Source organism: Miniopterus schreibersii, assembly GCF_964146895.1.
Source record: "Miniopterus schreibersii genome assembly, chromosome: 6".
Lineage (NCBI taxonomy): Eukaryota > Metazoa > Chordata > Mammalia > Chiroptera > Miniopteridae > Miniopterus > Miniopterus schreibersii.
Window position 1 is genome coordinate 49,102,785 of NC_138107.1, and position 21,058 is coordinate 49,123,842.

General features: G+C 40.9%; 2 protein-coding genes across 5 annotated transcripts in view; one reads left to right on the forward strand and one right to left on the reverse strand.

The window, feature by feature from the left end:
• USP45 (ubiquitin specific peptidase 45) overlaps positions 1–11,978 on the reverse strand; it is a 46,626-nt gene extending 34,648 nt beyond the window's left edge. For 3 of the 4 annotated variants that reach the window (XM_081139512.1, XM_081139510.1, XM_081139513.1), the window contains exons 1-5: positions 11,929–11,978; positions 7,589–7,698; positions 3,230–3,402; positions 2,754–2,857; positions 284–384 (exon numbers count right to left, since the gene is read on the reverse strand). In XM_081139512.1, coding sequence (XP_080995638.1) covers positions 284–384; positions 2,754–2,857; positions 3,230–3,402; positions 7,589–7,688 — 478 coding nt within the window. In that variant the 5' untranslated portion in view covers positions 7,689–7,698; positions 11,929–11,978. The remainder of the gene's footprint in view (positions 1–283; positions 385–2,753; positions 2,858–3,229; positions 3,403–7,588; positions 7,699–11,928) is intronic. The other variant, XM_081139511.1, reaches the window with a different exon arrangement.
• A 4,437-nt stretch (positions 11,979–16,415) lies between these two features.
• LOC308559044 (thiosulfate sulfurtransferase/rhodanese-like domain-containing protein 3) lies at positions 16,416–21,039 on the forward strand. Its single transcript, XM_081141240.1, has 4 exons — positions 16,416–16,593; positions 18,992–19,165; positions 19,267–19,426; positions 19,727–21,039. The coding sequence occupies exons 1-4, from the start codon at positions 16,521–16,523 to the stop codon at positions 19,797–19,799; spliced, it is 480 nt and encodes a 159-aa protein (XP_080997366.1). The 5' UTR covers positions 16,416–16,520; the 3' UTR covers positions 19,800–21,039.
• The last annotated feature ends 19 nt before the right edge of the window (positions 21,040–21,058 follow it).

Sequence of the window (21,058 nt, forward strand, 5' to 3'; positions counted from 1 at the left end):
CTAGGAGTAAAGGCCACAAAGACAGTAAGTCATTTAGGTGGAGCCTAAACTCAAACTCAGCCCCATCTGTCTCAGAAGCCCACGATCTAGTCACTGCCCTCACCAGCTGCTCATTACTGGTTATATAAATACAACACAGGATAGCTACGGAAGAATGAAATGCACTCGCACTGAGAGATGACCATAAAATCTAAGGTACTCTTTTATGAACTTATGAATTCTTTAAACAAAGTATAAAATATTTTAGTTTAATACAAATTTCTTTAGCAATTGCTTAACTTACTTGTTTGCGTTTTAGAAACATGTTTCTGGAGAAAATCAACTATCTGAGCCAAAACCTTCTTATTACTATGTGTTGATAATTTTTCATCACACTCGTAACACCTGAAAACATATAAAATTTAAGCAAATTATTATGAAAATATCTTCAATAATTTTGCACATCAGGTAATAAAGTTGGCATTTATCTACTTTTGCCTTTAAATTATGTGAGTAAGGGAGGTACACAGGGTGAGGCACCAGGGAAATCTAGAGACATAAGCAGTGAACAGTTCATACAGAGCCTTATTATTTAAATCAAAGTTTTAGTAGTTTATCCTAAGTGTAATGGAAATGCCATGAGGGTTTTCAAGCAGGGGAGTGATATGATTCAATTGAAATTTAAAAACATCACTCTGACTAATGTCAAATTGGAGGATATCAGGAATAGAAGCAGATCAGGGTAAGAAACAGTGAATCTTGAAAAGAATGAACAGATTTATTTTACATATTTTCAGGTATAAACATGAAAAGGGAGAGCCAAATGTCAAAACAACTGCCGGGAGAAGGGAGAAGTGGATGAGGGTGTGTCAGTGATTCTCAAGCAGGAGCAGTTTTGTTCCCAGGGGACCTTTGGCAGTGTACTTGGCAATGTACTTGGCAGTGTGTTTGGCAGAGCATTGAGAACATTTTGGTTGTCACACTGGGGAAGCTGCTACTGACATCCAGTGGGTAGAGAGGCCAGGGATGCTGCTAAACATCCTATAATGTACAGGACAGTCCCCTCACAACAGAGAATTATCAGCCCAAAAGCCACTAGTACTGAGATTGAGAGGTCCTGGTTTAAATAAAACAAGACTAACTGAGTGCTGATAATGTTTAAAGCTGGGTGATGGGTACAGAGGAAATCATTATACTATTTGTCTACTATTGTTAAAAGATTTTAAAAAAATAAAATAAGATTAAAAAAAGGGAAGAAAACAACTGCCAGGCTTCTGGCTTGGATACTTAGTTCTACTTACAGAGATGGAGAAGACTGGATGAGAGTGTTTTATTTTGTTTGGGGTACTGTGCAAGTAATTATCATCTGTTAAAACAGTATCAAATCCACTGTCTAACAACACTTTGTTAATCATAATTAAATTATCAAATCTACACTATTCCTTTCTTTTTTAGGTTTTTCCCCAGCAGCATAGGCAATACCTGGGGACTTGATAGAAAAGCAAATTCGAAGGCCCTACCCTAAAACCACTAAAACAGAATCTGTAGACCTGAGACCCAGCAATCTATTTTAACAAGCCCTCCCGGTGATTCTGACACACCCCATAATTTGAGACCATTGCTACAGAGAAATGTTTATTGAGCTGCCATACTAGGCATCATCCTCCACTCCTCCGGCTCCAATGCATCATTTACATAGTAAATTCCCTCTATTCTTTCCTCATTCTCCCCAATACTATTACTTGGGGCCAACAACAACAAAAACACAAATGCAGCAACCACCCAACCCTGTGGCTGAATTAAATTATAAGATGGTGATATCTCCTACAGGCCAAAATATCCTAACATTAATTTTAGAACCTTGAAATAAAAACACAAAGCTACAATATTTTTGTCTTAAAGAAAATTTGAAAATTCATTCAAGAAACCCTAGTAGTCTATAAATTCCAATTCGAATACTTTTGTCGTAAAATACAAGGCAAGCTTTTCAATAGTGTCCACTTATATTACTGAAGCAGTGTGGTATGCTGAGAAGAGGCTAGGGAACCAAAAGATTTGTTTTAGTGCCTGGATTTTTGTTTTGCAACCACAAAACAGTAAATGATATCCAGTGTCCTTATACAAAAAGTGAGGGAACTAAACTTGATTCCCAAGCAAGGTTTCATAGTAGAATCACCTAAGAAGTTCCCTTTCCCCTGCAGAGAATCACCAAACCACTTGGCTGCTTCAAGTGCCCTCCTCCTCTACAACTCTGGGATTCTGTATTGGCAAGTTCATTACAAAAAGGCAACTGGAAAGAATTTGTCTTTATTGTAAAAATAAAAAGTTAGCCCCGCCAGGCATGGCTCAGCGGTTGAGAATCGACCTAGGATCCAGGTGATCGTGGTTCGATTCCTGGTCAGGGCACATGCCCAGGTTGTGGGCTCGATCCCCAGTCGGGGGCATGCAGGAGGCAGCCGATCAATGACTCTCTCATCATTGAGGTTTCTATCCCTCTCTCTCCCTCTCCCTTCCTCTCTTTGAAAGCAATAAAGATATATATTTAATAAGTGAATAGATTAAAAGTTAAAGAAAAGTAGAGGAATGACTGATTTCTTATTTAAATTTTGTATTCATGAGTAATATTAATTTTCTTAAATTATTCCATAGATTGTATTTCAGGCTAAAAAGCATAAGCTGGTATAACATCTTTAATTATTTTACCTGTAAAGCTAAAAAAAAAAAAAAAAAGATATTTTTGTAATGGGCATAAGTACTAATAAAATCTAACTTACCATATAATCCAAGAGCTCAGACTAATTACAATACAATGAAGCTCTGTTCTCCAACTCTTGAAGTGCTTCAATGAATGTTGGCTTTCTGAGTTTTTACCACATCCCTAAAGATGAACAGAATGCTATTTGTATGATTTACATATACATTTGTTTCAAATTAACCAAAACTTAAATCATACTCACACTCCAAAAAACTTACAGAATACTAAGTAGGTAATGGCAGGTCTAGATATGAGAACTATTGTGAGTGGGCTAGATTCTCTTTGAAGTTTTTATAAACCACACGATTACTTTCTGAACAAAACATACCTTTTACTTTACCTTAAACATTTCTAAGCTCAGCCTTGGAGAGTTCTATCAAAACATGGAATACATTTATCTTAAGTTCTAAGCATTACTAACAGACAAACTCAAAATAAGCATTAAAGAAAATATTTAAGACAAACTCACACATGAAAAAAACCCTCTTTTCTCACCTGAAAACCACACTTGAGGCACAACCAAATATCAGAAGGAAGTACTGCCTGCCCATCACAGCATCTTCTTTCTTTTAAACATTCTGAGCAAACTGACCACAGATTCTCAGCTATTGCTCTTTTCACATGATTCACACTGACAGCCTGACTTACATGCTGGCAAGTGAAACCTACTAAAGAAGAAAAAACAAAATTTGAGCATTTTCTTTGCTAAACCAAAGTGCTACCGTTGGTAAGCAAAGTCACTAACATTAAAATGCTGTAACTAAAAAGCACTGAGATTTTTAAAAAATAAAATAATTCAAAAAGGATACATATTGCATGATTCCATTTATAAAACATTTGTGGAATAACACAATTCTAGAGTTAGAGTTAGATCAGTGATTTCCAAAGGCTGGGGATGGGAAGAAGGAGTTGTGGTTGTAGACAGGTATAAACTTCGCATGATTTAACAGACAAGTATCTTGATTATTGTAGTTATAGAAAGTTACACATGTAACGAAACTGCATAAAGCTACGAATGCGTGCACACACACACATACACACACGCACACAAATGCATGAATATCTGGTGAAATCTGAATAAGCTCTAAAGATTGCACCAATGTCAGGTTCCTGGTTTTGATACAATACGTTAAACCAGGAGAGGTTAGGTGAAGGGTGAGTGGGACCTCCTTGTATGTATATTTCTTTGTACCTTCCTGTGAATCTAAAATTAGTTCAAAAATAAAAGTTTAATAAATAAATAAAATAAAGGAGATTATTTATTGAGCAGCTACAATGTGTCTAGTATTTTGAATGTATCTTCTTTCGATTAAAATATACACATAAAATCTTTTCAGAGACTAGCCTTGCTATGATGCTATTTTCATCACTGTTGGGAGAAAGGAGAGAGAAGAATATGGATGTAATTTACAGGAGTAAGAATTCTCAGAATCCTCCCTAATGGATATTCCCAAATAACAAATGATTTTGCATGATCCTTAATTACCCTTTATAACAGATTCCCGCTGTGTGCACTGTGTGGAGACAAATGACCAAAATGAGCAAACATGCTTTTAATTCTTCAAAGACCACATTCTTCTGCCAAGGGCACAATGATGCTTCCATTTCTCCCAGATACCTGAGCACTTTAATTTCTTCACCTCAAATATCCCCAACACCAAACCTACAACTCCCTGCCAAAATCAAACACTGAGGCTGAGTAACTTGAAGAAGGAAACAGGAGTATGTACATTCCAACTTTCTCCACTTCCCCTTCTAAATGCGAAGCCTTCCTTCCACCTGCTAGTTAACTAGAGACAGGCCAAACATTACTTCCATTTCACCCTGAAGACTAAGAATGTGATTCCTGACAAGTTACTTATAATAAAATATAATTTTAACAAAAATAATACATAAATCTGATAAAAGATTAAAACTAATTTTACATCAAGAACAAGTTACAAGAATAAAGGAGAATGTTTGAAGTATGTCTGAAGTTTGTTTGAAAAAGGGGGTGCATGCCATTAAAGAAGGGGATGTTTGGGGGAAGACTGATAAATGATCACACAAGTTCAAGACCTAGAAATGGTTTTACCAAGTGCCAACGCTTTGAGTTTTTATATTTTCGCATCCTAAGGGGAAAATCATTCCGCACACCTTCTACATCATCTTTGGGATGGGATCAGGCCAGGTTACTACTTAACATTCTCTGATTCTGTAATTCAAATTTATAAAACTGAAATTGTTAATGAATTCAAGATAAAGACTTGTTTAAAAAAGATAACAGGACCAAAACAGAATCAGTTATGCAAAGCCCCATGTCACCAAACTGAGATTTAATCCTTAGCTTAATTACAGTTTCAGCCTCTGGAAAGGACTTTTAAACTTTCCCAGGAATGGAATCTTAAAGCAGTCAGCCTGGAATTTCCTAGTCAGCACTAGAGAGGTCATCTGCTAGGACCTCCACCAACCCTTAAAGGAAGGGGATCTTGCCACAACAAACCCCTTTTTGCTAGTATAATTTCTTTACCCTGCTCCCTTCTGCCTATAAAAGACTTTCATTTTGGAACTCCTTGGAGCTCCTGTCTGTCTGCTAGATGGACTGCTAATTCATGAATTATTGAATAAAGCCCATAAGTTCTGTAAAATTTACTCAATCAAAATTTTAATAGGTTCCAAGCCCCTAAATTAAATCTATTAGCTTTTTAATGTCTCACCCTATATACTCTTTATAAGTATAAGTAAATTTAAAAGTTTGAAATTTTCCTACAAGAGCTAACCAGTGTTTAAATGGAACTATCTTTTGAGGAGCGGGGGAGTACTCAAAAATTCCATCTGTGTTAATATGCAAATTTCCTCAGTTTTCCATAATTTGTTTAATCATATAATTATCTAAATTTCATCTGACAAGTAGGTCCTCTGGAGATTCCTGAATAAAAATATAAAAATGTGTTAAACTCTATAGTTGTTTCACATTAATAAATCAAAAACAATAATCCAAATCTCCTTTTTTACTTTAACTATTAATAAAAAAAACTTTACAAGAAGGTCTTCCAGTTGGCAAATAGTGGCATAAAAATTAACACTTCCCCTTTTTCCTCCAAGAAATTATCCAAGGGCAAAAAGACTAGTAACAAATATCATTTTCAGTGACACCAGGGTACAGCTGAACACCCCAATCACGAACTCAGTGGAGGGCTCCTGCCCTGAAGCAGGACAGATCCGATGGAAGCGCACACGGAGGCAGAGAGACTGCTGCAGCTGCGGCTCTCACTGGGAACGACGATGCCCTGCAGGCACGGAACAAAGCCAGACCTCTGTGCTGCAGCAACAGGGGCGCCCCAGGTCCAGTTTTGTTTTGAGAAGAAGCAAGAGAAGGGAATGTCTCATTCGTTAGGGGGAAACAAAAAAGCAAGCCATATTTGCAGGATACAGTCTTGTCTCTATGACAATTGGGAAAAAGAGATACTTTGGATTCGGAAAAAACCCAGTGCTGCATAATCCTGTTGGTTGGAAAGAAGGAAAGGCTAAATGACTCCAACTCAAAATTCCAGGGAGGTCGCAACAGTGCTCTGGCCCTCCTTCCAGCATAAGTATTCTAAAACTTACTGGTCCAAGAAAAGCAATCCTACATCAAAGAAAGTAATCAAAGAAAATATCAAAGATGCAAATTCTACACTAAGGTAATATAAGGGAAAGGAAAGAGGAAATGGAAAATCATAGCAGAGTAATCACTGCCATGAAAGAAAAACACAAAACAGAAGCAGAGAGGACACATGAGGTGGCAAAACAATAGGAAGTAACTGTCAGAGTTCAGGAAAGAAGTGGAAGAAATATAATAATAAAACCATAAAAATGAAAGCAAAATTAAAGCCTACAAGGTGACACAGACACTGCTGAAAATACACTAAAGGATAAAAATGAAAACAGCACAAAATGAAAAGGAAATGGAGTTTTAGAGAATCTGAGAAAAAATTATAAGTATGGAAGACCGGCAAAGGGGAGTTAACATAAGAATACAGGTAATCAGAATTCCTGAAGAAAACCATATTAACAGAGGAGACTATTTAAAATATGTTTTTATTGATTTTATGATTTGAGAGACAGAGGAAGGGAGAGAGAGAGACAGAAACATCGCTGAGAGAGAAACATCAACATTGATCGGCCGCCTCCAGCACAACCCCCTCTGGGGATCGAGCTCACAACCCAGGTATGTGCTCTGACCGGGAATCGAACCGGCGACCTCCTGGTGCATGGGTCAATGCTCAACCACTGAGCAACACTGGCCGGGAAAGAAGAGACTATTTAAAGATAAAATTCAGACTTCCTTCAATGCAGCAATCTAGCTATCTTGAAACACAATCCAAGTTAATAACATTAAAAAATGGAAATAACATATTAAAAACATCTTTTTAAATGAAGAGCTGACCTAACTGGTAAGAAAGTAGAGAAAATCCTCCAAGGCCAAAACCAAAGGCATGAGGCTAAAGCAAGCCCTGAAGCCAGCAGCTCCCCAGGGTCATCTGCTCACTTTGGTGACTTGAAGTCTTGGTTTTAACAGACCATGAGAAACAAAATGATGACAAAAATAAGCCAATTTCAATTACTTTATAAACTAAACAAAATCTCAGTAAAAACACCAATGCCATATTTTGGAACTAGACAAGCTGATTTTTAAGTTCACACAGAAAAAGGTAAAAATAAAGAGAAAAGAATTTATTAATTAAAAGTATATGTTTAACCACTATGCCGTACACCTAAAACTAATACAAAATACTGAATGTAAATTGTAACTGAAAAATAAAATTAAAAAAACACATATATTGTTATTCCTTTTCTGCAATACTATTTAGGAGGCCAGATATCACAATTTACCAGCAATGTCATCTGAAGAGTCTTCATCATGAGGTATAGTAGGCCTTTTACTTCTTTTGGGTTTCTCAGGTAAAACTTTGGATGGCTCTTTCACCCGCATCTGTTATTTACTGAAAAGGTTGGGGGGAAAATAAATACAGTTTAATCCTCAAAACTAAATTTTATGTATTTTACTTAACACATATTAAAAGTGAAATTACTTCCATTTTAATTGGTCTACTAAATCAACAGAGGAAGAAGAGGGGAGAGTCAGCTGAAACCAAAAAAAAAAAATCTTTATTAAACCAATATACGAATGGCACTTTACATTCAACTTTTACCAACTGCTCCCTAGATATATGCTGTCTAGGTGAATGAAAAACTAAAGTTTAGATCAATGAAACAAGTGTTGCTTCTGGGTCATGTGCTCCCCTTGCCCATTCTCCTGTCCTACTAGCAAGGAGATAGTAGGAGTTGGTAAAGCCACAATGGACCAGGAATGGAAGCCATGTGACAAGCACAGTAGAGCCGCCCCACCTTTGCTGCATGACCTAGTGCCAGGCTACTAAGAGAGAAATTTCTACCTTTTGAAGCTATTGCATTTTCCTCAGTTTTTTTATTATGAAGTTTTAAACTTTCAAAAAAGTTTAAAGAACAGCATAATGAATACCCATGTACTATCTAGATTCCACATCTAGAACATTTTGCCTTATTTATTTTACCTAAATATCAATGTACATACAGAGAGACGTATATACATGTATGTTTTTGCTGAACTATTTGAAAGTTGCACACAGCATGTATCTCTTAAGAATAGAAATATTTTTCTGTATAATCACATCATTATCACACCTAAGAAAATCAACAATTTGCTAATGTTATCTCATACCCTATCATTTTCCAGCTTCTTCAGCTAACCCAAGAGGTCTTCTATGCTGGTTTGTTGAATAAGGATTCAGTCACGGCTTGCACTTTGTATTGGTTATGTCACTTTAGTACCTTCTAATCTACAACTGTTCTTCCCATAAAAGATGGAAGTTAACAGCGCCCTACTTTCCTAAGACACTCGTGTTTTTAAGAGATCAGGGCAGTGCATGGCTCACCTTGGAGATTTTGCTAAATGTAGATTTTCTATTAAACAGGTCTGGCACAGGATCTGAGATTCTGCCCATTTAGCAAGCTCCCAATGGGAAGCCAGTGCTGGGGGTCTGCAGACCACACTTTCAACAGCAAGGCTGTATAACATCCCACGCTGAATTTGACTCTTTCCTCGTGGTGTTATTTACCTCTATCTCATATTTCTTGAAAACTCAGTTAATTCTAAAGATTTTAGATACAAGTTAAGCAATTTTTTAAACCACTATATTTTAAAGTCTCTATTAAATTAGCTTAGCCTAAATCCTACCTACTATCACCCTGCTCCATGGTTAAGCTTCACTGCAATATTCGTGGTTATCTGCTTTTATTGATCAAGGTGAGAGAAATTTTCAATTCAGTAATAAATTCTGAACCTTGATTTAGTCATACCATGTTCCACATAAGGGAACTTTTGAATTTACCATTTTACAAGCCATTTTTTTAAGTCAAAGGGTCATCATATTGAACTGAGCTGCAACAAATGAAGGCCTTCAAGGTCACAGAGATGGACAAGGCCTCTGAGGTCCTTGACCACTTCATTTCTGACTGCCTTCTCCCTCCAAACTTCCTCACCCACTTAGCCCTATAGTTCAACCTTGCAAAATCACTAATTCAAGTATTCCATTCTCTGAACAACTTCAAGTTCTTTCCACTTGCTTGATCAGCCACTCCTACTCTCCTTTAGTGCTCAGGCTACAGGAGTCTGCATCTCAACAAGTGCTTCCATGATCACTATAGCAGCACAGGGAAAAGGGGACGTGGCAAATGGGAGTGACGGTTCTTTGAGCTTCACTTTACACATGTCATGTCTGCTCATATTTTACTGGCCAAAACAAGTCATATGGCCATGTCTAATTTCAAGTAGACATAGGGAGTGGGGGTGTTAGAATGTGTACAAAGAGTGCCGCCTTATCATGTACCCAGGAGGAACAAAATATGTGTGCACAGCCTGAATGAGTACATCGCCCTCTAACAGAACCCCAATCCTAGTTGAACACAATTAACAACTTTCTTGATGTCTGCATCCAAACAGGCTGGAGAAAGTCTTGTAAGAAAGCAGAGTGGGTCCATTAAATTCGTAAACAATTTCAAATGGATCAAGACATCCCATTAGCTACTACACCTTCTGGTCAACTTACCTATCCTCACACAGCCATTGGAAACCTTTTTCACTCTTCCAAACCTCCAACTCCTCCATTTCCCTACTCCTCAAAATAGAATCTAGTTTTCTACTTTACTGAGACATAATCAGATGGCAAATCTGACCTTTCCACCCCCAAACGTACAAACTTACCTCCAACTATGTTAACTTGATGTCCCAAAAAGAGATAGACATAACTAAAAGAATCTAGGAAAAATGGCCCATAAGAAACTGGTAATGTTTTTCCCCAATTGTACAGATAAACTCTCAATAAAGAAGAGTATTAACACATAGATAATGCTGGCAGAATAAAAAAAAAAAAGAACCAGTATTTGACCTAAAATCTGTAAAAGACAGCCTTTTTAAAAAAACACTGACTTGCCCGGCCAGGCGTGGCTCAGCAGTTGAGTGTCAACCTAGGATCCAGGCAATCGGGGTTCGATTCCAGGTCAGGGGAGTGCAGAAGGCAGTGGATCAATGACTCATCACTGATGTTTCTCTCTCTCTCCCCTTTCCTCTCTCTGAAATCAATAAAGACATATTTAAAAAAACAAAACACTGACTCAAACTTAACTTGGCACTGTCAAGTCAATTTCCACTGTTTTTTCTGACATATACAATATGTCTAAACATACAGAATCATTCTGGACAGTAACCCACATTTAACAATCGCTTATCTGTATAGGTGTCTTTTTCAATTTCCCTTTAAAGCAAAATGAGACCAGTTCAATTATTAGAGCTTCAAATACTTCCTATCATCAATATAGTGTGTGGGGTGTTCCAAGATCACCCTCACATTTGGAGATTCACTAGGACTTACAAAACTCAGCATATAGTTAGCTGTACTCACAGGTAACTTTTATTACTGCAGTGTAGTATGAAAATACAGCCTGATCATAATGGAAAAAGATCCAGGTGAAGTCTGGAGGAATCCATGTGCAGGCTTCCTTATGTTCTCTCCCTCCCAGAAGGAATGAAATCCAGCAAAACGTCTGTGCAATATTTTTGCCCAGGGAAGCCCATTACAGCCTCGCAGGCCCAGGATTTTCACGGGAGCTGGAAACTTCAGTGCAAACCATATTGTCAAGCGCAAACCATACTGTAAAGCATAAACCATATTGCTTCCAGATGCCGAACAAGGTCTAACCTTGCAAGCAGGCCTTTCTAAAGACAGCAGTCGCAGGCCTACGATGCTCTTTTCAGCACAGTTACTTTCTGGCCATTTTTCGCATGTGGTTTCCCAGCCAAAGCTTTCCATTTTCAACTTCAGCATTACTCTGTCTTAGTTGTTTAGAAATGTTTGATTTTTTTAAAAGCAGGTTAGGCAAAAAAAAAAACAAAAAAAAGCCCATATTCTTAAATAATAATAAATCTCTCCTTTCCTCCCCTTGGGCAATTATTTTCAGCGGCGGGGACAGGGGTGGGATGGAGGGTGGGGGACAGGACTCTCCTTTTAAATACCAGGTCCAGAAGGAAGAACAGCACTTAACGTAGTTTCACAGAGCATCACACTCTGCTCTAAGCACGTCGGAGATACCAAGCCCGCTGAGTCCTCACAAACACCCTGCGAGGCAGGTTCCTGTCCTTTCCCCCATTTGACTCTTGGAGAAACTGAGCCGCACCGAGGCTCAGGGCCGGGCGGGGCCGGGCCGGCAGTGGGGGGCGGGCGTCTGGACCCCGCAGCCCGTGTCCAGGCTCCTAAAGCTCCGCTGGGCTGCGGGGACCCCCGGTGAGACACGCCGCCTCCGGTCGCCAACAAAAACACCCCGAGCGTCTGCAGAGGAAATGCCCGGCCGGGGAGCGCGCGCCGGGGGAGGCCGGCGGGGCCGCGGCCGCGCGGCGCGTTCAAGGTGAGGCGGCGACTCCGCCCCTCCGCCCGGCGCCCCGGCGCCCCCGCCGCCCCGGACTCGGGCCCGCCCGGCCGCGATCGCGCGGCCCTGGGCGACCGCCTGGCGCCCCCAAGGACCTGGAGGGCGGGGGGGCGTAGGGGGCCTGTCTCCCAGGCCCATCACGCCACTTGGGGCCGGGGTCGCGGAGACCAAGACCGAGAAACCGCGCCCCCGTCGCCGCGCCCCCAACTCACCCAGCCGGGCCGAGCCTCCGCGTCCACACCAGAAGAGACTGCGCCTGCGCGGCCGGCGGGGGCGGGGCCTCGGTGACAGTCCCGGGCCCGGGCGGGCGGGGGCCCCGCAGGTGGCAGCACACCCTGAGCGGGGCGTGGACGGGGCGGTTCTCTCCGCCGGCGAGCCGGGCAGGCGGCCATTAATCTTAAAATAACAGCGGAGGACTCCCAGTTGGATTCGAATACTAATCTGGAGAGCGCAGCTCGGGTCTTCCCGGAGCTGGGCGCCTGCTGGGACAGGACAGCCTCTTACTCTGCGCCGTCACACTCTTCTGTACAATAACGTCACGTCTGACATACATCATCCATTACCTTGGTTTTTTTGGTAGGGAAAAGAAAATATTCCCCAAATAAGTATAGGCTGTGGCCAGCCAGTGTGGCTCAGTGGTTCAGCGTCCACCCATGAACCGGGAGTCAACAGCTTCATTCCCAGTCAGGGCACATGCCTCGGTTGTGGGTTCAATCCCCAGTAGCCTGCATGCAGGAGGCAGCCAATTGATGATTCTTTCTCATCATTGATGTCTCTATCTCCCTCTCCCTTCCTCTCTCTGAAATCAATAAAAACATATATTTTTTAAAAACTTAAAAACTTAGATTGTGCTGTGGTGTAATTTTGAAGTCTAAATTGTCTACTTAATAAATTAAAAGTTTTCAGTTATTTTAACATCAGATTTGAAACAGAACATGGAGGGGAAAAAAGACATGCAAACTTGGCAAATCTGAACAATTTGCATACTAAATTGCATTGCAGTAAAAGGAATTTTTTTTAAAGTATCATATATTGGTATTCAATTTACACTTTAAAAAGGGGAGGACTGCATTAGAATTTGGAAATTTAGCTTCTCAGACTCATAAAAAGAAATTTAGGAATTATGCAAACCACCCTACAGCACCTAAATTATTTTCTTGGAAATGACAAAATTCCAAAGCTATCTTGATTTTCCAGCAGATGTATCCTTAGCATAATCAAAATCTCCAAAGATTGCAATCTCTATTTCAAAACTCGGAATGAGTTAAGGAAAATTGTCTAACTTTTTTTGAATCCTGGCCCTGAGTTATTTTTTCCATTGCTTTTTCAGAGAGAGAGAAACGTGGATGACGCATTGATTTGCTGCCTCACGCACATGCCCGGACCGGGATCGGCCTGTAACCTAGGTACCTGCCCTTGGCCGGAGTCCAACCTGGGACCTTCCCACGCCCTAACCACTGAGCCAGACCAGCTACGGCTAACACTAAGTTTTTATTTCTGATGTTTTTCAAACTATCTTTTCACTTAATTTAAAGTAAAATTTACTACTTGATGGATTTATTTTAAAATATATATGTATATCTTTATTGATTTCAGAGAGAAGAAGGGAGAGGGAGAGAGAGAGACAGAAACATCAATGATGAGTCATCATTGATCGGCTGCCTCCTGCACGCCCCTGACTGGGGATGGAGCCCGCAACCGGGCATGTGCCCTGACCGGGAATGGAACCTCGATCGCCTGGATCCTAAGCCGATGCTCAACCGCTGAGCCACACCGGCCGGGTTTAGTCTGTATTTTTGAAGATACACTCTTTATTATCAAAGTAATACATGATAGTGTAGTATAAAGTTCATCTTTTTCTCCTGCCCACACTTCCATTTCCTTTACTCAGCAGTAACATTTCCTCTCCTCTGTTCACTGCTGCTTCTATATAGTTTCAGGAATTGCCTATGCATTTGTACTATATTTTTATATAATTACCATTTATTAAAAGAGAACACAGATTACATTAAAGTCTACATTCTATTCTACGCTTGATTTTTTTCACCTGACAGTATACCTTGGATATATTGCCACATTAGCCTCATTCTTTCATCAGGACTCCAGTGAATGGGTGGAAGGGAGGGGGAGGGGAGGGGGAGGGAGGTGGGACGGGGGAAGGAGGGGGAGGAGAGGGAAAGGAGGGGGAGAGGAGGTAGGAGGACGGCGAGGGGGGAGGCAAGGAGGGGGAAGGGAGGAGGGGGAGGGGAGGGAAAGGGGAGGGAGAGGGAGGGGGTAGGGAGAGGGGGGTGGGACGGGGGAAGGAGGGGGAGGAGAGGGAAAGGAGGGGGAGAGGAGGTAGGAGGACCACGAGGGGGGAGGCAAGGAGGGGGAAGGGAGGAGGGGGAGGGGAGGAGGGGAGGGGGAGAAGAAGAAACAAAGAGTTGTTTGAAAATTAATGATTCATATCAATTTAGCATTAGTAGTCCTCTTCCAGAAAGTTAAGTGATTTCTTTCCCTTTCATCCCACTTTAAGCCTTGCTGACTCTCTCTGAAGGAAGAACTTGGGCACTTGTCTGAGGAGCAACCTCTTTTGACAAGATCTTTTTGCTCTAATGACTCAAATAATACAAGTTTGGCACTGTGCTAGGTACCAGAGGACATATTCACCTTTTCAGAAAAAAAAAAAAATCTTACAGAAATATATTTCTCAAATAATTAGTCATGAACATTGGGGGGAAATTGTTTAGTAACATATGCTCTTGCCAAAGCATAAATCATTAAATGTGATTCATGGAGGCCATGTACATTGTTGCCAAGTCTGTGTCCATACAACCTGTTGTTTATAATGCATATTCAAGACAGCTTAGGGATGCAATGGAGAGTACATGAATCTGCAGTATATAATGACATCTTGGTTCAAAGTTAATCCACAAAATAAATTACACAGAGACTATGATTAAGCTCCAAATGATTTGGAAAAACATAATTGTAAGTGTTGTTATTGGTATAAAAATCTGAAGTGTTTTTATTAATTATTAAATTATTGAAAACTGAACAATTTAAAAGTACATGCTTAATGAAATTATTCCTTGGACACATATTTTAATAATGTCATTTAGAAAGTAAATTTTAAATTTCTCACTGTGAATGAATTTACAGTTAAACATATCTTTCATTATGCTTGGAAACCAGAGTTGAGAATCAATTTTTTAAAAGGCGATAAGAAACTTTATGCCGTAGGATGAATAATGCTCCCCCCAAAGGTGTTCTAATTCCTGAAACCTGCAGATATGACTTTGCATTGCAGACATGATTAAATTAATAATCTTTTAAAAAATTTATCTTTGTTGTTGAAAGTATTACAGATGTCTCCCAATTTTTCCCCATTGACCCCCGTCACCCTTCACCCACCCGCCAGGCCCTCACCACACTATTGTCTGTGTCCATTGGTTATGCATATATGCATATAAATTTCTTGGTTAATCTTTTCCCACCCTAGCCCCCTACCCCTTTCCTCTAAAAAAAAAAAATCTTGAGATGGGAAATTATCCTGGATTATCCAAGTGGTCACATGTTTAACTTCCGTGGAAGGCCGGCATTGAGTTTAACATCTACATACACTTGGACAAATCTTCCGGCTGTCACTGTGGGGGGAAGACCTTATTCCTCCCATTCTTCCTCCTATCCCAGCCCATTTCTCTCTGGCGTGATCGCTAATGCCTGTAATATTTTCCTTTAAATTTGGGAAACTAACTTATTTTTAAAAATAGTTGCACCTAACCCTGACAAAATTATTGTCAAATATAATCAAATATCAAGTTGTGGGGGAAAGATTATAGCATGAGATTATCTTTTTAAGAAAAATGTTTTTATTGATTTCAGAGAGAGGAAGGGAGAGGGAGAGAGAGAGACGGCAATGATGAGAGAGAATCATCGATCGGCTGCCTCCTGCACGCCTCCTACTCGGAATTGAGCCCGAAGCCTGGCCATGGCCCTGACCACGGAATTGAACGTGACCTCCTGGTTCATGGTCAACCTCAACCACTGAGCCACACTATTGGGTAGCATGAGATTATCTTAATACATCGGTTGAACTATTGGAGTTAAGAGCAATTCTGAAAAAAGCACCCGTTTAGTTTGCTTGAATCCAACGTATTAGAATCCTGTTATAAAGCAAATTGGAGAAATGTATTTACTTTAAATCTTTAAATATTATCTTTAGAATATTTCTTACTTTCTACTTTTAAACTTTGTCTCTCCTTAAAAATAATTTAAAAATTAAAATTAAAAACAAAAAAGCAAGATGTCCTGGCCGGTGTGGTTCAGTCGTCAGAGCGTTGTCCGGTATACCCGAAATGTGGGGGTTGATTTTGGGTTCATTTACCCGTCAGGGCACACGCCCAGATTGGGGGGTTCAATTCCCCACGGGAGGCAACCGATCCATGTTTCTCTCTCTCTCCCCCCTTCTTCTCTCTAAAATAAATAATAAGAAAAAGAAGACCCTATTTTAAAATAAATAAAAGCACGCCACCCCTTGGATTCTTTCCAAAGACGGGGATTTTAAATGGTAAAGCGGGGCACGTGTTGGTCAGCGATTATGCCTGGGGCAGTACCAAGTTCGGCCGGCGCCCGGCTGGAGGGCGCTCAAGAGCCGACGCGGTTCGCGGGCGGCGGGCGGGGGCGGGGGCGGAGGCGGAGGCGCGGGAGGCGCGGGAGGAGCGGGAGGAGCGGGAGGAGCGGGAGGAGCGGGAGGAGCGGGCGGAGCGGGAGGAGCAGGCGGGGCAGGAGGAAGTGGTCAGCAGTCGGCCGGCGCGAGCCGAAGATGCAGCTGCAGAGGTTGCTGCTCCCGAGTGCGCGCCGCGCGGTCTTCGGGTCCGCGGAGGCTGCGCTGTGGGGTGAGCTGCGGGGTCGGTGGGGAGGGAAGAGCGCCTACCCTCGGGCCCCAGGGAAGGGCAGGGAAGGGCAGGGAAGGGCAGGGGTGGGAGCTCTCGCTTCTTTAGACTTTCAGTTGTCAGGCGCGTTCTCCGCACCTGTGGGTTACTGGGGGCTGGGGCTGCTCTGGGGGACGCAGGGAGCGGAGTAAACATTGCTCCTGGGAGCTCGCGTGGGGAGGCAAATATAAAGATATTGTGCTCGACTGAGCAAGAAAGGTCAACTCGCGACCCGGGGAAGCGAGCCAGACGGCCAGCTCCTGCCCGGCAGAGTCGCAGTGAGGAGCCCGGACTTGCGAGGTCCACTTGGGATCCACCTCGAATTACAGCACGTTAGAGCTATTTTAAAAAGTACTGTCTTGAGTTTTACAGATGGGGTAAGAGAAGACAGAGAGCAAAGGTAGTTCGGTCTGGAACTCAGAGCAAGCCTCCCGTCCCTTCTCTTTGGTTTACATGCTGCCCCCCCCCCTTTTTTTTTTTGCTGGTGCGAAAGGAGAGGTTTTATTCAAGTGCCGGTCACCTGAGATGGGGGACTCTTGTCACAAAGCAGATCTCAACATCTCAGTGCAGGCAGGTGTTTTTATAAGGAGGGAGAAGCAAAGCAGAACAAAGAAGTGAGGCGGCCCTGGCGGGTTCGGCTCAGCGGCTAGAGCGGGGGCCTGCGGACTGCAGGGTCCTGGGCTGGATTCTGGCGAGGAACTGCCTCGGTTGCAGGCTCGGTTCCGGCAGGGTCGGGTGCATGCGGGACGCAGCCAATGGGTGTCTCTCACTCTACTGCTATCACTAACAGCAACTATGCCACTGACCTGCACACTGAATAGTCAAAATGGTAAATTGTATGGTGTGTGTGTATATATATATATACACACACACACATACATACATACATACATATATATGTTATTACAACAGTAAATTAAAATAGAGGTTTCCCCATCCACTTCAGCCAATGGATGTGTTTCTCTCACATCCATGTTTCTCTCTCTCTCTCTCCCCCCTTCCACTATCTCTGAAAAGCAATGGAAAAAATATCCTCAGGTGAGGATTTAAAAAAAAATCAAGGGGAGGGGGTTGAAAAGTTCTCTACCTGCAGGCCAGCAGTTCATTCTGATAAGGATCTTGAAACTGGTCAAGTGATGGTCTGGTGTGCGTCAATCTGGTTCTACAGTTCAAGGTCATCAGATCCCCTGGGAAGCATTATTTACCTTATAGTGGTCATTTTGTTGTGAAATATGAACATTAATCTTTTTTTTTGCTTTTAATTAAAATGTGTGTTTTTTTCACTTTTTAAAGTGTAATTTTGGACCTATAGGTAAGTCACAAAAGTGGAGTTTTCTTTATTCTTACCCAACTTCCCCTAAGGTAAACATCTGGTACAATTATTGAAATCAGGAAATTAATATTGATATAATACTGTTAACTAATCCACACACCTCACTTAAATTCTACCAGTTTTCTCACTGATGCCTTTTATAGTCCCAGATCCAATATTGTATTAAGTAGTTATGGCTCCCTTGTCTGCTTCAACCTGTGACAGCTCCATAGTCCTTGTGTTCCACGACTGTGACATGTAAGAGTGCTGGCTGGCTATTCTATAGATTGCTTTGAAATACTCTTGATTCAGGGAATGCATTTTTAGCAAGAATCCTAAGGAAGTGTTGTGCTCTTCTCATTGCATCGCACTGGGGTATATGTTGCCAACATGTCTTATTATTAGTGACATTTGAATAATTGGTTAGTGGTACCTTTCAGGTATCACTTTGTAATTAGTATCTCCTGGGGAGATACTATCCCATTTTTCATACCTTTATGCTCTAACTCTAGCATCTACCAGTGGTTCTTGCTGCAACAATTATTACTGGGTGTTTATCTAATGAGGGCTTTGTTTCCATCATTCCTTCTATATTTATCAATTGAAACAATCCCTTCTCCCCACTTATTTATTATATCCTTATATCAGTATGGACCTGTGCATTTGTTTTATGAGTTATTTACCCATTACCATATTACCAATTATTTAACAGAGATAAACTTACATATTATTTGCACAATTCAGTTGCCAAATGCTTTATGTGTATTTACAAGTCCCCCACCCCCACCCCAATGAAGGGGCTTGGAGGGAGCAGAATATGGAGCTGGCATAAGGCCAGCCAATAAGCAGGCAGGGAAAGAAGATAGGGTGGCATCCTCCTGCTCAGCCAGGCTGTGCGCAAAATATATCATGGAATACAGTTTAGTAAAGTCAAAAGATCAAGTATAGTTAGCTGACTGGAACCAGGGGGAAAATTCCTTCAGCTTTCTCTCTGCAGCTATTAATGGTAATACCACTTTGAAGGTGCCTGTATTATTTTATTCTTTCCAGGTTTGAACTCAGTAAAAGGAAACTGTCACAATTTTTGTACTGCTGTTCTTAAAGCTGTTACTTATAAGGAACTGAAAAACCTCTTGAATTCCAAAAAAATTATGTTAATTGATGTTAGAGAGACATGGGAAGTTCGTGAGCATGGAAAAATCCCCAGATCTGTCAATATACCATGTAAGTGACATGTACCTTAAACCGATTCATTACAAAAAATATATATTCAGCCAACTTACTGTAGGTAAAATTTAATTGAGATTCTTAACATTTTCTTTCAGTGGGTGAGGTAGGTGAAGCTCTACAGATGAACCCAGAAGACTTCAAAGAGAAGTACAACGAAGTAAAGCCATCCAAATCTGACAGTCTAGTGTTTTCTTGTTCAGCTGGAGTGAGAAGCAAGAAGGCTCTCAGCAAAGCACTGTCTCTGGGCTTTCACAGGTATACACAGATGCGAAGGATAAAAATGGATTCAAAATGAATACTGTAATGTTTCATATGCGTTACACTTTTATTGGTCTATTGAATTTCGTATACTGTAATGGCAGTGTAGCGAGAGTAAGAGCCTCTATCTTTTTATAGTACTCAAAAGTAACACATCTTTTAAATAGGCTTGAAGTCTAAACAGTATGGTGAATAGTTACTGCATCGCTAAATCTCTCAAGTTCTTTAAGTTTCTTTCAACCTCGTGTTACAAAGCAGGAGAAAATGTTCACGGCATTGTTTGATGTACGTTTTCAGTGCTCAACACTATGCTGGAGGATGGAAGGAATGGGCAAGCTACGAACATCCAGAGAAGAAACCAGGAAACTGAATTTTGGAATACAAGCTGGCTCTTTCCTTGTGTATATGCAGCCTAGCACAGCGGAATGAGCGAAAGAATAAAAATCTAGCTCTGGCACCACTGGCTAATGGGAAGGGGATTTTGTAGAAGTCAATTATTTGTTGAATCTTTTTCTCAACTGCAAATTGTTACCCAGCCAGGTAACTCGGCTGGTTAGTGCGTCATCCGATATGCCAAGGTTGTGGGTTCGATCCCCAGCCATGGCACATACAAGAATCAACCAATGAATGCATAAATAAGTGGAACAACAAATCAATGTTTTGCTCTCTCTCTCCCTACAAAAAAAAGAGAGAGGATACCACTTCCCCCTGCCTACATGCAAAGGCTACTGAAGATATACTGTAAGTGATTTGCCATGGAAATATAAGGGATTCCAGGAATTAATTTTTAAATAGTTTAGTCAAGTTCAATAGTATAAAAGACCAAGTTACTACTTGTATTTCCTAGTCATAACACACGAGTATTTGTGTTAGTATGCCTTCTATTCATCAGAGGCTATGAGTTAGACCAGATTAATAAATAGACTTGACCTTAAAACACCAAGAATCTGGTATCCTTGTAAGTAGGTAAAATAATAAACAATGAAAATACGTTAACAGCAACCAAAGACTTATGGCAGTGTTGTGACCAGCATGGTAGTGATAGGAATCAAAATCTGAACAGTGGTTGCTTCTGTTGAAGGAAGGAAATTACTGGAAAGGCAAGGAGGAAAATTTCTAGGTTGATAGAAATACCTTGTATCTTGATGTGTTGGTACATACATTATCAAAATTCATTGAAGTGGACACTTAAAAATATACATTTTTTTTCTGTAATTTAACAGCCAGTAGTGGGGGGGAAAAATAAAAAAAATATATAAAAGCTTAACCACTAGCATGAGTATATTCCTTTGGAATGTCTTACACTGGTTAGTGCATTAGTGTACTGGTAGTAAAACAAATTTGTGCTTTCTTCCATCCGTGACTCTTTGGACCCACCTGGTTAAGTCAATGATTATGATATATAATCACACTGCTCTTCCAACCCAAGCTAAATCTTAATTCCTTCAGACCTGAGAAAAGCTTTTCTTCTTATTTCTTATCCTGCCCATGAGCCTAGAAGACCTGTATTTGTCATTGGTACTGAATAAACACAATCTCTCCTTTCCAGATTCTCTGCTACTCCCCATAAGGAAGCAGAACTCTGCTTTTAAACCTTTGGAAATTACACACTTGACGAACTACAGAAGG

Coding starts and splice junctions, on each gene's coding strand:
- LOC308559044 (XM_081141240.1), top strand. CDS start 16,521: ATGCAGCTGCAGAGGTTGCTGCTCCCGAGTGCGCGCCGCGCGGTCTTC. Junction 16,594..18,991: donor CGCGGAGGCTGCGCTGTGGG/GTGAGCTGCGGG, acceptor TATTCTTTCCAG/GTTTGAACTCAGTAAAAGGA. Junction 19,427..19,726: donor CTGTCTCTGGGCTTTCACAG/GTATACACAGAT, acceptor GTACGTTTTCAG/TGCTCAACACTATGCTGGAG.